Source organism: Anas acuta, chromosome 3, assembly GCF_963932015.1.
Source record: "Anas acuta chromosome 3, bAnaAcu1.1, whole genome shotgun sequence".
Taxonomy (NCBI): Eukaryota; Metazoa; Chordata; class Aves; order Anseriformes; family Anatidae; genus Anas; species Anas acuta.
In genome coordinates this window covers 2,772,141-2,787,533 of record NC_088981.1, presented here as the reverse complement: position 1 = coordinate 2,787,533, position 15,393 = coordinate 2,772,141, and the positions used below count along the sequence as shown (strand labels likewise).

The 15,393-nt window shown below is 44.3% G+C and overlaps 1 protein-coding gene across 14 annotated transcripts in view; it reads right to left on the bottom strand.

The window, feature by feature from the left end:
• CCDC85A (coiled-coil domain containing 85A) overlaps positions 1-15,393 on the bottom strand; it is a 170,229-nt gene that overhangs the window by 65,388 nt on the left and 89,448 nt on the right. For 11 of the 14 annotated variants that reach the window (XM_068675285.1, XM_068675291.1, XM_068675293.1 and 8 more), the window contains 3 exons: positions 13,628-13,724; positions 13,312-13,457; positions 3,687-4,602 (listed from right to left, as the gene is read on the bottom strand). In XM_068675285.1, the coding sequence (XP_068531386.1) occupies positions 3,687-4,602; positions 13,312-13,457; positions 13,628-13,724 (1,159 nt within the window). Of the gene's footprint in view, positions 1-3,686; positions 4,603-6,882; positions 7,493-13,311; positions 13,458-13,627; positions 13,725-15,393 lie in introns of those variants that run through there. The other 3 variants (XM_068675300.1, XM_068675287.1, XM_068675290.1) reach the window with 3 other exon arrangements.

Here is a 15,393-nt window from a genome sequence, read left to right as displayed (position 1 = left end):
ACACCCCACGTATTTGTGTCAGAGTTACAGACTGTCATCTATTCTTCTGGTGCATAAATGCTCTCTATAAAATATTGTTACCACTGGTATTTTCTCTTCTAATTTCAGCCGCCTTTCTATCCCAAATACCTCTGTGCTCATTAGCCAGAACACTTGAGCAACCACAGCAAGACAGTGATCATGCTTGATGTGGGTGGAGCCTTCAAAAAAAGAAAAAAAGGAAAAATACACGTGTTTTCTGTTAGCAACCATCAAGCCAAACTTAGCTTTCAGACCCCATTTGCTGTCACTCCAAAAGTTGAGGATACGTGTTTCAGAAGAATGTGTCAAATACTGTACTAAGTTATCTTTTTTTTTTTTTTCCTTTTTTAAAGCTTTATAAATCTTATCAATGAAAAGTGAACTGTCATACAAGGGAAGATGACAAGAGCAAACCTTTGAGAATAGAAAATGAAGAAAATTACGAAAGAAAATGTTATCACCTCATCCTTTATTCCTTCAGCTGCTCCTAAGGACGAAAGAGAGCTTCCAGCCTGCTGTACCTTCTTGTTGTAGCTCATGACAGCCTGAAATACTCATGAGGCCAGAATGACTGCTGCATATACCATACCCTGCAAAGCAGACTTTAGCTGCGCATCCTATTTCTGAAGCCACTGTAATATGACATTGAAATGAATTTAGCCTGAGAGTTTGACCACAGCCTGCAATGATTCTAACTCCATTCCCTGTGTTTACACATGAGGTTCTGGTACAGACAACCACACATCACACACCACAAACATTGGTTCCCCATGGTCACACAGGTGCTAACAAGACAGAATTTAGGGCAAAGAGGAACTGTTAGCAATGTATGGGAGCCCTCGTTCCAACAGAAGTAGCTAGGCTGTTAGCATGCATGCTTTCTAATTAGGGACAGCAATTTCAGGTAGGCAGCATAGTACTTTTAAGAATGAGGTTTGATGTGCAGAGGAACACCTTCCCCTCTCAAACGTGATTTGGAGTCAAGTTAAGACCAATGGAGACCAGCCAGCCCTCTACTGAGTTTGTTAAGTTCTGATCACATCATTTTATACACTTAAGTCAGAAGATTTTAGTCTTTGCTAGTCATCATTAGGATCACAAGCACTTCACCCTTGCGGCTCAGACAGATGTCAGAGCACAAGTACTATTTGCCCTGCAAAACAACCACACAGGCGTGCAGATGCCTCCTAGCTTGCTACGCTCCAAGCTTTACAATGAACTAGGCTTCACCAACATGACAGTTTACTTACTGCATGATTTTGGGGTAAGAATCAAGAATAGCATCCCTTTACATTTCTCAGCAGGACTTCCAAGCTGTATTTTCCTAAGTTCCTCACAGCAGATGCCAAAAAAAAAAAAAAAAAGCTCAATGCACAGCTCCCCACCTATAATCAAGCAGCAGGTTCATGCATACAGCTACACAAGAAGTGTGTAAATCAAGATATACGCATTGCTTTCCCAACAAGAACAAGCAAGGACCGCCAGTATTTTTACCATGTTCATGTTAACTGTTCTTCCCTGCATTCACAGTGTCTGACAGAAATAAAACCCCCAACCCCAGCAGTCAGCCCAGCTGTGAGGACCAAGTATTTTATTTTCCCGAAGTTTAAGGCTGGTTCCTCACAGCAGAGCTGTCAGTTTCCACCACCAACCAAACTGGAGTCCAAGGTCAGACCAGTGCCAGAAGGAAACCTCACAGCTAACATCTATCCCGTGCCTGCATCAAGTTATGAAAGAAGAGACGTTTGACAACTCACTGGTGAGCCAAGTCCTCTGCAAAAATGATTATATTGAGAGCAGGACAGGCAAAACTCTGATTAAAGTCAATAAACAGACTCCCAAATCAGCAGCTGCCATCTCCAGCTCCTTGTGGCTTGAGTCCAAGTTGTACATCAATGAAATACTCTGCACAAAGGACGCCAGTCATCTCATGCTTAAAGTAACAACTGCTCTCACTGGTAATAACATGGCTGCGTTCTCAGCAAGACTATTTGGACCAAAAAAAACAACCCATCAGAGAGCCCACCATGCTGGGAGCAGAGAAAAACATACCTTTGTCTGTGACTGAATTTTAAAAATAAATACTTAAAACTTTACATCACCTTTCTACGTTATCAGCAAGTGTGATTTCGAAGCCATCTTTCTGGTTCCATACTTCACCCTTCTCACAGTCAGGTCAATTTACTCATTTTAAACAGAAAGAACTGAAGGAAGTATGGTATTTAAGGGAAGTTTTACAAGACCAGCTTTTAAAAGGTACATGTTACACATCTTCACAAAGTTGTCAAGCACTCTTATTAATCGTTTTAAAACGTTTTAGAAGTGCATGAGAAGTCTAACACTTACCACATGGGGGTTTGTCAGCCCTGTGAAATATATCCATTTCACTACTAGGAACCTGGGTTTGTCCCTACACAGCAGGTTAACTGAAGGCATTCTGTAAGTTAAGATAATCACCACAGATAAAACGGACAGATGTAAGAGAGCAACATGATAAATGGTGAGGACAGCACCCGGCACAGGGCTCACTCCATCTCCCAGGCAGATCCAACAAGTGCTCGGTTCCACCGATGTCAACACAACTTCTTGCAGCTGCTTATGAAATGTAAACACGTGAACTCCATCCAAGACAATTTACTAAGGCAAAATCCTCACTTCAGAGCTTGCCTTCAGATCTTCTGTAAAGGTCTGAGAAACAGGTTTTCACGTATACAAGATGGTAATTGCCTTTATGAAAACATCTCAAAGCACATGGAAAAAGAAGGAGCAGGCTATAGAACTTCTGCTAAATCTACAAGAAGTTATTCCAGCAGCACAGTAAGATGTTTGAACTTCGTTATCATTTCATTTGCTGTATTTCATTCCTTTCAATAGTGTCATAACTGCCAGGCTTTCAAAACACTGAAATTTAAGATGGCCACAATTCAAATCTAAGTGGTTAATTGCAATCACTGAGGATACACAGCTCTTAGAAGCTGGCCTGTTTGTCGGGCATTTTTCTGAAGTGCAGCAATAACACCATCACACACATAAAGCACCCTAAGATCCTCCTTCATTTTTTAATGTGTTATAATTAAACACACGGAAAGTTGGGGCTTTGCAAAGCTGCAGAAGGTATCAAGATTCATTTATACTGAGCCTCACTCTTCATCTGGGTGCTTTCCAAAGTTTATGAAAAAAAGATGTAAGAATCCTTTCACCAACAAACAGGAATTTTTACAATCTTGAAAGCCTCAGAGAAACTAGGTTGGGGTGAAAGTGAAACATGAGACATTCACCTCCACTCCGCCGACTCAAACATAGGCAAGACAAGAAACATGAGCATCTCCCCTCTAACCAATGTTAAACATAGATCTGCCTAGGGACAGGCAGTTGACACCTACCAACCACAGAGCAGGCTCAAGGCCACGAGCTGTTTCTCTGTACCTTATAGACGAACACTCAAGATCCACTTCTCCATTTTTTAAATCCACCCAACAGCTACTGGACAGGCAAACAGGTACACTGATTAATTCACTTGCTACAGGAATAATGCTAACACCAGACTTGTTGCCTTTCATTCCACATTAAAAAAATGCATATTCCTTTTCCATTAACATCTGAAATACCATAGAAACTGCCTTAATAGTTTTCAGAGCACATTTTCCCTAAGTTTATCGACCCACCATTCATTCCGTTGTATATACTTCTGTGGTGAGGGGAGAGGTCATCCGTTACTTGTCTCCTGAGGGTACCTTCTCTGCTGCCTCCGCTGAGATGTTTGAGATGCTCCGGGCTCCCTCCATAGTGTTGTTTGAGATGCTCAGGGCTCGTACCCCTCACTTTGTGGAGATGTTCTGTACTTCCACTCGGCGTGTGCTTTTGAAGATGATCTGGGCTGCTACTGCTGTGCTTTTGATGCTCAGGGCTGCTACCAGGCCTCTGCTTTTGAAAGTGTTCAGGGCTACTACTCAAAACGTGCTTTGGGAGAGTTTCTGGACTGCTACTGCTGTGCTTTTGTTGCTCAGGTGCTTTGACAATGGTTTTGTGATGCTCTGGACTCGGTCCTTTCAGGTGATGATCAGGACTGCCAGAACCCCTCGGCTTCTGGAGGTGCTCGGGGCTGATACTCCTGTGCTTCTGATGCTCAGGGCTTCCCTCACCCCGAGCTTTTTGGAGATGTTCTGGACTAGTACTTGGATGATGTTTATGATGATCTGGGCTGTCTGTGCTTCCCGTGCTAGAAGTGCTGCTCCCGTCACCGACATCTCGTATGTAAGCGCTGGTTGCAGTTAACTGGCACAGGCTGATTTGGCTGTCAATAGAGCTCCGGCTGCCTGCCCCACCGCCCTTCTCCTCATCCAGCAACACGCACAGCTCTTTCAGCTCCAGGTTCTCCTTAACCACTTCTTCTTGTCTCACCTCCAATTCCTTCAGCTTCTGTAAGTATAAGGCAACCTCTTTGTGCATAACGCTCGCGCTGTATCTGCCCAGTCTCTGCCACTCACGGGACACCTTCTTGCCTTTCTGCCTGTCATCATCCAGAAAGCAGCAAAGGTCTCTCAGTTCTTGGTTATCTTCCTGCAGCTTCTGATTGATATCCTTTAAAAGAAAGAGACTCATGACAGGGAAGCGTCCAAAAGAATCACTGTTATACCATCATATTATACAAGCCAGTGCCATAAGCCCAACATCTAAGCACTCAAGCAAGGCATAAATAATTGCGTAGATCTGGCATATAACATCATGCTTCAAACAAAGCTGCTGCCCAGTAAAAAAGTGAATATAGCATGGAGCTAACCCTGATGGATTCAAAGACTAACTTCTGATACAGCATAAAATTTGTGTGTGCTTAATTCATGTTCATCCTAAATATCAGAATAATTTAGGTCCCAAATTGGGCAATGATCATAAGCTCTCTCATGAGGATCTCATTCCCTTGAGAAATATTCACATGCAAGTTACTGCTGAGTAAGACCGTAAAGTACATCAGAAATTGTAATCTCGATTATTAACATTTACAGTCCCTACTCCCTAAAGCATATTCACATTAAAAAGCGTTTTAGAGATTTAAGATATTTGGGTTTTGTTTGATTTCACTTCAGATTTCCGTAAGAGAACCTTGTCAATCACCACTTTACCAGCCTCGCTTCAACCACTCTGAAATAACTCATCTGCTTTAACAGATTTTTCACTGCTAATAAAACAAAGAGCGTGATTCCACACCCTTCTCTAAGCGAGGATCCATCTGAAGCAAAAACGTTCAAGCTATTACTATAAGCAGAATAACATGCCAAAGAAAATATTTTCACTATTTCACGTTCCTAGTTCTAGGAAACTGGCTTGTGACCATATTTATTTTTCTCTCATCTACACGTTCATCCCTCCTTATGTACAATATTACAAGTAGAGACTAGCCACCACGGTCAAAAATCTAGCCTTCTGAAAAGCCCACTTTAGCACAGTTTCTTCAGAAAATGAAGCTTCTGCAGCACCACCAGATGCGTGTGAATTTGACCCTCTCAGAACAACTTGGAATTTGAATGATTTAAACCCAGATTCAACAAAGGAGAAATCTCAACGAGGCTACAAGGTAGCCTCAGCAAATCCATGCTGGAGAGAAGTACTTAAAGTGATCCCGTGGTAGAATAGAAGAGTTTGTGTGGAAACCCTCGATTCAGCAGGCAGAAGAAGGGGGCACTGAGAGCAGGCATCGCTGGTCACCGCTCCTCACAGCCCCAGTCTTTCACATGGGACAAAGGAGGGCTTAAAGCCTTGTTTTCCCAAATTCCTTTCAGAAGTTCCAGCTGAGGCAGCTGAACAAATGGAGGAAGTTAAACACCACTTAGGAAGTTGAGCATGGAGAGAGGAATTTGTCACTCCTTCCTACACATCTTGGTGCGTCCTGTTATTTATCCAGCAGATAAATAAATCCATACGACGGCACAACACCTTCACACAGAGCTGGGAGAAAGACACCGTTGTTGCATTTAACTTGCTTTTAAAACATGAGATCTGTTTTTACCGACTTGCTGTCACTGACAGGTCTCACCCCCAGACACCACGTATTCTCAGTAGGCAGCGGGGACTCACACAGACTCCCTCGCACTTTGCGGAAGGGGAAAACCTGGGAGACAGGAACAGTCTTCCCCCACATGCTATTTATCTGACGTCATGCTACTATCGAGGATGCTTTCTCCATAATTTACTTGTCTCTGTACAGCCACTCTGCAGATCAAGATACTCTCACATAAAAATGCAAAAGCCCCCACTGCCTCTGGGTCTTCTCCCCTTCCCTCCAACTTCACCTCAAAGGAATTTCTGAAAACCATCTCATTTCTCAAAGCAGCAAGACAGAAGGTGTTTGCAGTCATGCCTGCCTTCAGCTAACTCTCTGGGTGTGTAATGCACCTGTACGTGCTACAGCAGGGTAATTACCTGTCAGCAGTCACACTCTCTCTCCAGCCATGGGAAGCAGAGAAGGAAACATTAGGGACCACGATCCTCGCTCAAGCAGAGAGTTAAATCAAGCAGGCTAAATCGTTACAGACTTGGTCTGCCTCTCAGCACAGCCCGCAGAAGATGCCACTGAGGGTGGCATGATCGGAGATGCGTTACCATCAGATGTCCTCACCCTGCAAACCGGGGACTGCTTCTTGTCCCCCCCAGCCAAGCCCCTGGGTTTCCCACCACCTGTGTGCCCCACATCCTGGACACGGCCGGCTCTCTGAGTTCAGTAAGCCACCCTAAAACAGCGCCAGCAAGCTGTGCAACCCAAGCAAAGGCTTTGGGATGCCTGCGGCTCCGCACGCAGCCAGCGACGCCGCTTAACCCGGCTCCGCTACGGGGGCACGGCTCAGCCCGGCTCGGCCCGGGGGGTACCTTGAGGCCGCGGATCTCGCCCAGGTGCAGCTGGAGGCGGCGGTTCACCTCGCGGATGAGGTTGCTGTGGTCCAGCATCGCGCTCATCTTCTCGGCCTCGGCGCGGCGCAGGCTGCGGATCAGCTCCTCCTTGCTCCACTTGAGCAGCTCCTCGTCCGACACCTTGGACAGGTCCTCGGCCGCCGCCGCCCCGCCGCTCTCCGCCGCCACTTTGGCCATGGCGGCGGCCGGGGGGCACCCCAAGGAGGGGGGCGGCCGGGGCTCGCGGGGGGGGCCCGTCGGGGCGCGGGCAGCGGAGCCCGGCGGAAAGGAGGACGAGAAGGCGGGGGGGGAGCCGGGCGGGGAAATTCTCCGGGCGAGGAAGGAAAAGGGGGAAAAAGAGGGGAAAGAAAAAGAGAAAAAAGGAAAAAAGAGCAGGAACCACGCAAGCTCGGCTCTCTCCCCAAGCGCACGGTGCCGGCACGGCTCGGTACAGCTTGGTTCAGCCCAGCACAGCTCGGTACGGCTCGGTTCAGCCCAGCACGGCTCGGTTCAGCCCGGCATGGCCCGGCTGGGCTCGGCGCGGCACGGCTCGTGCGGGCGCGCCACGGCCGCCGGCTTTTCAGCGGGGCGCGCCGCCACGTGCGGGCCCGCGCGGGCGGAGCGGGGGCGGGGCCACGGCCGGGGGCGGGGCCGGGGGCGGGGCCAGGCCCGGCGCTGTCCCTGCGGCCCGCGGGCGCCCCCTGGCGGCCCCGCGCCGCACGCTCGGGAGCCCGGGGCTGCGGCACCATCCAGTGTCTGAGCCATACTCACCTCCTCTGGCTTACCCCCGCTGCTTGGCCATGGTTTATTCATGCTGCAGCTTCCGATAAACCCGCAGCAATAGATGGGCAGCGTCCTTCCCAGCTTTAAATGAGATTAAATACAGCGCGCCATGTGCAAGGGGAAGCAACTCAAATATTCGTGGGATTTCCAAAGCCCTTGTGCCCACGTGCTCATGGCTTTTCGGCAGCCTCCCACCATCCTCGGCTCTGCCAGGCTTTCCTCTGCGAACGTGCTCCCAAACAACACCGGCCACCAACCCAGCAGCACAGCACAGCCAACGCTCCGGTACAGCCACAGAAACTAAAAATGAGTGGAAACAGCAGAGACTGCAAACCTCTCGGACAAGGCTGGCTACCTGAAGGCATACGGCGCAATTCTTAGATCTTCTGGCTGATGTTTCAGCTTTATTGCGACGCTTAGGTGCCAAACAACTCCACAAATATAGTTTTCAGTGCCACTATCAGCATTTTTGTAAAGCAGGCAACATGCGGCTTTCTTATCCCAAGAATGTTTTTGAGAGAGAAAAACATCCATGGATTACGACTAAGAAAATGTAGAAGAAACCTAGAAGAAAAAAAAGAATTCAAACTAGCAATCTGGAGAGGGAAAAGTCTCTGCTTTAAACCCTTTAATTACGTATCTATCTAAATAGCTTCTATTTATTCTCTAAAAATAAAAAGAAAAAGAAAAAGAAAAAACCACTTTGTTTCATAAGAAATTATCTTTTTTCAAAATTTAGAAACTTTTCCAAATTTCAAGAAAAAAGAGTTTGCTCTGTACTTCCTCCTACAACCACCTCCACACCTCTCATGATCTAGTGATCACACAGGCGTGGGGTGAGCCTCATCAGCTTCATGAGTCAAATGAAAAACAAAGCCAACTGCTAAAATATCATGACTGGCTCACATGGCTCGCAGGACCTGGATCAGATGGATACAGGACGAATCTGAGGTCCCCAGATCAGGGATTAATCACGGGGGTGCTAGGAAAAGCTTCTGCTGCTCAAATTGACTTGGAAATTGCTTTTGAAAGTATTGGGCAATACTCCTAAACATGTTTGTTCACTACAGTGAGGAGCATGTAAACGGACACGCACCACAATTTGCTCAAGGTTAAACAAGTGGCTGGATGACTGATCCTTAGGAACAAAATGAACTACAGAAACAGGCACCTTTCCAACCCAGCAGAACACGTACCTGACGCAATAAGACATCCAAAGATGTTAGAATGAAATAATTACAATCATTTCTGGGGTTGGTTTTATCATGAAGAGCTTGGCAACTCTTCCACACAGCTAACAGTTTGTTCTGGCTGGGATCCAAAACAGATCCATAACCAGAGCATCTGGGGGTTTGTTTTAATTGTACTTCTGTCCATCGTTTGGGTAACGCTGGACTTCGTTTTGTGGTCATATTTGATTAGTGAGTTAATCAGGGGCCAGATCCTTCTTTCCACTAATGCTGATGGAAGTAAACTAAACAACTGTGTGGTGGGAAGCGAGAGAAGGCACGAGGCCTACAGAATAATCCTCTGCTCCAGAGCCCTGTGGAAGTGGCAAATGCTGGCACAGACCCTTCAGGAATGAAGCTGGTTATCTTCTGGCCTCTTCATTTAAGAGGCCAACATAACAGGACTTACGCTTAATGCCAAGCATTTACAACATACATTTTTTTCTATCCCTTTTTAAATTAAAACAACAACAAAACTACCGACCTTCAATGTTTGGATTCCTACAAAGTGAAGTATTCAGAGCTTATCTTACAGAAAGTGATACTTCCTACAGAATACACTCCCTCTGTTACTACATCAGTTTAAAAATTACTATAGCTTAAAAAAAAAAAAAAAAAAAATGTATCATGCATCTGATCAAGCCCTCAGTCTCTGGTTCACTGGCAATTCTTCAGTGATCTGGTCCAACATCATAATATGGACGAAGGAGCCAGCATGCAGAGCTCTTTGAGCATATTCAGAAAATGAAATGGATTGGTTCTCACTCCATCCAGTGGAAGCAACAGAGGGAAGCCAACACCATTTTGCCAAAAATGTTTTCTGGAAAAAAAAAAAAAAGATTTCACAGATGATTTTTTGATGAGAAAAACATGAAAAAATATTGGAGAAGGAAGAAGTTAATGATATCTCAGGGAAGTTATCACAATGCCAGGTGAAGTTGCAAGCCTAAGCCAGAACTAAAGTGCTACCCATGCCTGCACTCCACGGCCTGTTCTGATCCTGTAAGTGGGCTCAGAGGCTGTATCGGCTTCTAACACTATTGTCAGTCCCACATACAGTAAGCACAGAGTTTTGTATTGACTGTCAGCTCATGCAGTAATACTTGGAAATTCTTTACTGAAGGGAAGTAGCTGCTGAAGCACAGACACATGAAGACATATATATCTCTTTTTATATATTTATATATATATATTAATGCACATGGTACCACGCTTGGGAGAAAGTTATTTGGGAATTGGAAATGCTGCTCACAAGGTTATTGAACAGTGATCCTCACAGATCACCTTCCTCTGCAGCTTTCTTCTCCACGCACAAACTCTTTAGTTATTCTGCTGATTCCTCTCAGTGAGATAAATCCATTAAATATTTAATTAAGCTGTGCTCAATATATTAGCTAAGTGAACTGCTCTATCTAGTGCTAGCTTAACATTACATGCCCTACCATAACGTTTTACACAACACAGTGTTGCAATGATCTAAGCATTATTGGAGATTTTGTTCTTTTAGCTTGTTAACAGTAAAAGCAAAAAGAAAGGACCCAAATCAGGATTTCTAATCTACTTTTAGTTATTATTTAATCAACTCGGGATAGGCAGGGATTCCGCAAAGTGCTGGTGAGATAACTGGAGTGCACTGAAGTGAGGTTTGCTTGTTTATTTGTTGTGGCTTTTTTGTTTTGTTTCATTTGTTTGCTTGTTTTTGTGCTTTGTCCTTAGTAAAGCAGAAACTCATTGGTAGAGAAAATCACTGTGTATGGTTTGAGCAGCCACAGGCACAACAACCCAGGCAGAAGTGTTAAACTGAATGGCGCAGAGGTAAAACAGAGAGGGGGACAATTTGGAAGAGATTCTGAGAAACAATATTTAGCTTAAGTAGAGTGCAAACTGTTGCTTCAGAACTGCCAGCAAAATATTGCCAACCTCAGGCAATTGCCAGCAATTAGGGATAAGATACACTGCAACACATGGAACAAACAGGGAGCAGGATGGAAGGAGAATCCAACTGCTGTACATTTTGTCACAACTGACGTATGACAATCGCCAAGGGCAAGTGCTTCTGAAGATAAACTCATAGGCTGCACTACAAACCATTGCTTCTGACAAGGAAAATTACAGGCCAAAGAAAAAAAAAAAAAAGGGTTCTTGAGGGGAGTACTTCAGAGTATTTTCTGTTTGTAACATTAAATAAATAATGCACACAAAGCAAGATCACTGCATAGGGAATTCTTGTAACTGCAGCACCATGTGAAATAAAAGAGGAGCTAATCCAGAAACTTCATTTCCTAGGCTGACATAGCAAACATTCATCAAAGGTTTTAAAAAAATAATAAATACTCCTAATATCTGAAGATTGGGACAACTGGATTTGATCCTACAAAGTTTGAAGAACTGGGATAAGATGCCATTAGAGAAGACCCCAGAACTGAGTAACAGGAACTTGTGGTTAAAATAGAGAACAGACCTCAGGTTTTTGGTGTGTTTGTGTTTTTTTTTTGTTTGTTTTTGATTTTTTTTCTTTAATTATTATTTTAAATTGGGAACTCAGTGCTATGGAAACACAGATGTTAGATGTCTCAGCTTGTCCTAAAACTTACTGGCTTCAGTAGGTGACTTTTCCATTACTGGCAACAAGTACTGGATCAGTACTCAGTACTCTACTCAATTACTAAACTGTCCCTCAACAACCCTCACACCACTGACTTTTTTCTTGTGTCACCTGGAATCCCCTTCCAGTTTCAGTAGTCCAAGTGGTAAGAACTTCCTTCCAATACCAAAAATGTAAAGATGTTAGAGAGTTTTGCAAGTTAACCGTGCATCAGAAAACCCCAGCTGATTTAACTTCAATAAATTCATTTCATAAGAGCAAATTTATTCCTTTTTTCACTGTAATACTTTTTTTTTCTTTTTGGGGGGGGGGGGGAGTTGGTAAGCAGGGGGTCTTATAAGCACTGAAGCCAAAATATTCTGAAAAAATGCAGAACACAGAGCCTAGCTGCAAACAGATGGGATGATTCGCCAGCTGCCCAATTACTGTTTTGGAAGCAAAACAAATTCTAGAAGCAGACCATCTACAAATTTACACAAACCCAGAAAGTCCCCCATCTTGGTTGGGGAGCAGTGCTTGGACCAAACTGAAAGGAAAACATCCCTGAGGTTTTCTCCCAGTAGGATTTAGATGCTTCCCTCAAAAGTAGTTATTTCTAAATAAATAAATACAGCTGAATAGACTCAGTTATTTTCCTAGATCCTTCTGACCCACAGGCAAGACTGAAGGACAAGGTCGGCTGCTTTTGTCATTGTTACAAATGTGGAAAGAAAAAAGATAAACTACAACCCGATACTGTTGAAGATGCTACTGATTTAAAGCCAAGTCCCCTTCTTCAAAGGGTGACAGAAACGTTCTGGTCTCCCCCCGGGAAACCGAGAATCTCCTCATCTCTGTGCCACATTCTTCTTGTTTCTAGTCCTCCAGGACCATAAATCACTCCTGAGCACTGACACATCCTTCTGCAAACACACCACCACTGGGCCAGCCTGGCTGTGTCCCACTGTGGCCTTCAGCAAGGATAATCTTAAGGCAGAGCGACGCCATCAGATGCCCCCACCCACACAGGCCAAACACCGACATTTACCAACCCAAGCAGGTCGACAAGCTGCTCTTCTTATTTGTGTGTACGGGCACTGCGGCTGTTCGTTTCACCGCGGTTCTGGGGATGGCGTTTGGTCCCAAATCATATTCTCCACTTTACATCTCAATAATCCAATTAAAATGTACAAGAACTAATTAAACCTAGTAGATAATGATAGTAACAATAGTGCATAGCAATTTAAAGCATTTTCTATCTTAAAAGCACTCTACAGGCATTAACTAATTAGTGGATAACATGAATTTAAAAATCAATGCATGAGAATAGCGTATGTTTTGAATTAACATTTCGATTATTCTCCTCTGACCACTGCATATACAAAATGCTTCTTACTTATTCTTACTGACGTGTAACAATTACAGGGGATTCCATACAACTTATTACCAAGTAATAATGGCATTTCTGAACTATCCTATACACTCTGGGAAATCATGTCTGCTCTCCTATTCCCCTCCAAATTCTGCCAATTTCTGCAGCCCCCTCCTGAATTAATCTGTTTTTCTTAAACTGGGCACAGTACGGGGGATTCTGCACTGTACCTTCAATCCTCCAGCAACTACACCACAGCAGAACCAAAATGAAACTCCTCAACAAAAGCCAGGGCAGCTGCTGCTACCTTGGGACTGAGGTGCTCACGAGCCAACACAACAGCCAGATTTCGGCAGTCCCAGAAACCAAACCCCCATCGCTTCTTCCTGTGGGGCAACTACTCTCACCTGGCTGAGTGACTGCAGCCTTCACTGACCTACCTCAAAAGCCCCACTTCTGGTGCCCTTCGTGCTCAAGGCAGTGCAGAGCCTGCCACGGGCTGACAGCTCCGGAGGTGCTTCTCGGCCCTTTTTCAGCCAGAGCCTTCTGATTGCGCCACAGCAGCTCCGATGTAACACAAGCATATCTGTACAGGGGCCAAACATGGAAGTCTTCCATTAGGAGGAACCGAGGCTTTCAGAAACAGCAAAACAAAGACACATTTTGGCAACTCATCTTCCCCCGCTGCCAATTTTAATCTTACAGTTAAAATTACTTCCTTTCAACATCTGTTGTTTTTGTGGCTAATGGACTGACCTTTTTGAGAAGGGAAAAGGTCCTTCTGTTGTTTTTGTTGTTGTTGTTGCTTTTGTTGTTGTTGGATTTTCCAGTATTTATCAAGGGTTTTCAGGTGCTAAAAACAAAAACAAATCCCCAAGGCCATAAGCATCCATACAGACTAGCTGTCACACATAGCCTACAATAAAATGCCCCCCCCCCCCCCCCCACACACACACACAGCTGACAGGTAAACGTATTTGCTTTTTCTTTATAAAGAGCATTTGCAGCACAGGGTCGCCCTGCCGATGCTTTCCCATCACTGCCCTCTCCATCTGCAGAGAGCTTAGGCTTGTCCTCCTGCTGTTTCACACACCTTTTTAATGAAAATTAATTCAGATTGCAGCATTTTCCCCTCTAGATGTGCAGGCAGGGACTCCTTATGCTCTGCTGTTCTCCGTCTTTCTTTATGGACCCATGCAAATTGCCCAGCCAGAGCTTCCTCCAAGACCCTCTTTTTTCACATGCCCCTGTGTAATTGTCAAGCATTACACTTGAACTTGTAAGTGTAGAGGGACAAAAGCATTTATCCAGCTGATACACTTACCTCTTTCAAATGACTTCTCAGGTCTTAACTCTTTATCTGGCTGTAAAAGCCTCTGAACAGCTGTCTGGTATCTATTCTAACTTGTCTCTCTCTCTCTCTCTTTTTTTTTTTTTTTTTTTTTTTTTTTGTGTGTGTGTGTGTGTGCTGGTTACATGTTTCCAGTCAATGAAATCAATAGACCACTTCTCATGTTATCCCTGTTACATAAACAAATACAGATCCAATGCCTCCAGCGTATAGCTGGAGGTGACAAGGAAAGGGGAGCCCACTAGCGAGAACCTACAGGAATCACTCAAGCCCTGCTGAATACAGCTCTCTCTAACAGTTTAATTATCAGATTTTTTTTTCCATTTAAGTGACAGAAATATCCACAACTTTCTAACTGGAAGGGCCACTGAGGATTTTAATTGTGCTTATTGGTTCTGAATAACAGGGATGCAAACATCCTTTCTTGAGACGGTTATTTTTTATCATTATTCTTTAAAATAGCTTATTTCTTTAAATTAGAACAAAACTAGCTGGTGAGATCCACATAGCAATGTTTCAATGGTCGTTGCATTTTATTTTCAGACATGAAAAGAAATGTGTATAACTACAAACACAAGTTTCAATCAAAATGCAATTGAACACCTCAGGAAAGTGTTTCTGTACACACCGTGGAAAGCAGAACTGTGTTGATTCAGTGTTAATAAAGTTTTCTGGACCCTGAATGGAAATTCTCCCTGGTAGGTCTCACTAGTGGGATGGTATTAAACTTTTACCCCTATCTCTAAGATGGCTTGTAATAGCAGTAGTGAAGCAAAGGCATTGAAATAATAATAAAAATAAGAAGTCATTACTTATAATTCATAATGGAAGGACTAGTAATATTTTTTAATGAATTTACTGAAAAGTGTTAAACTGAGAGTTGAGATATTTGGTTGCTACAACCTAGGAATCAGATATGATGGAATTTTCCAAGCAAACCTAAGATGGAAGGATTGCTGGTGCTCTGACCTGGAGCCCACCCCAGGAGCTCAGGTGAGTCCATCCAGGTATGCAGTGACCACTGCTGCTATTATCGCTCTGTGCCCTGCAAAGAAGGTAAAGAGGGAAAAACATCCAATTTCTAAAGCATGGGAACACACACCAGAAGAGCAAGCAAGTTTGTCCCATCTCAGCAGGCTTGGGAGAGATGCAGAAGAACAAATGAGACCTG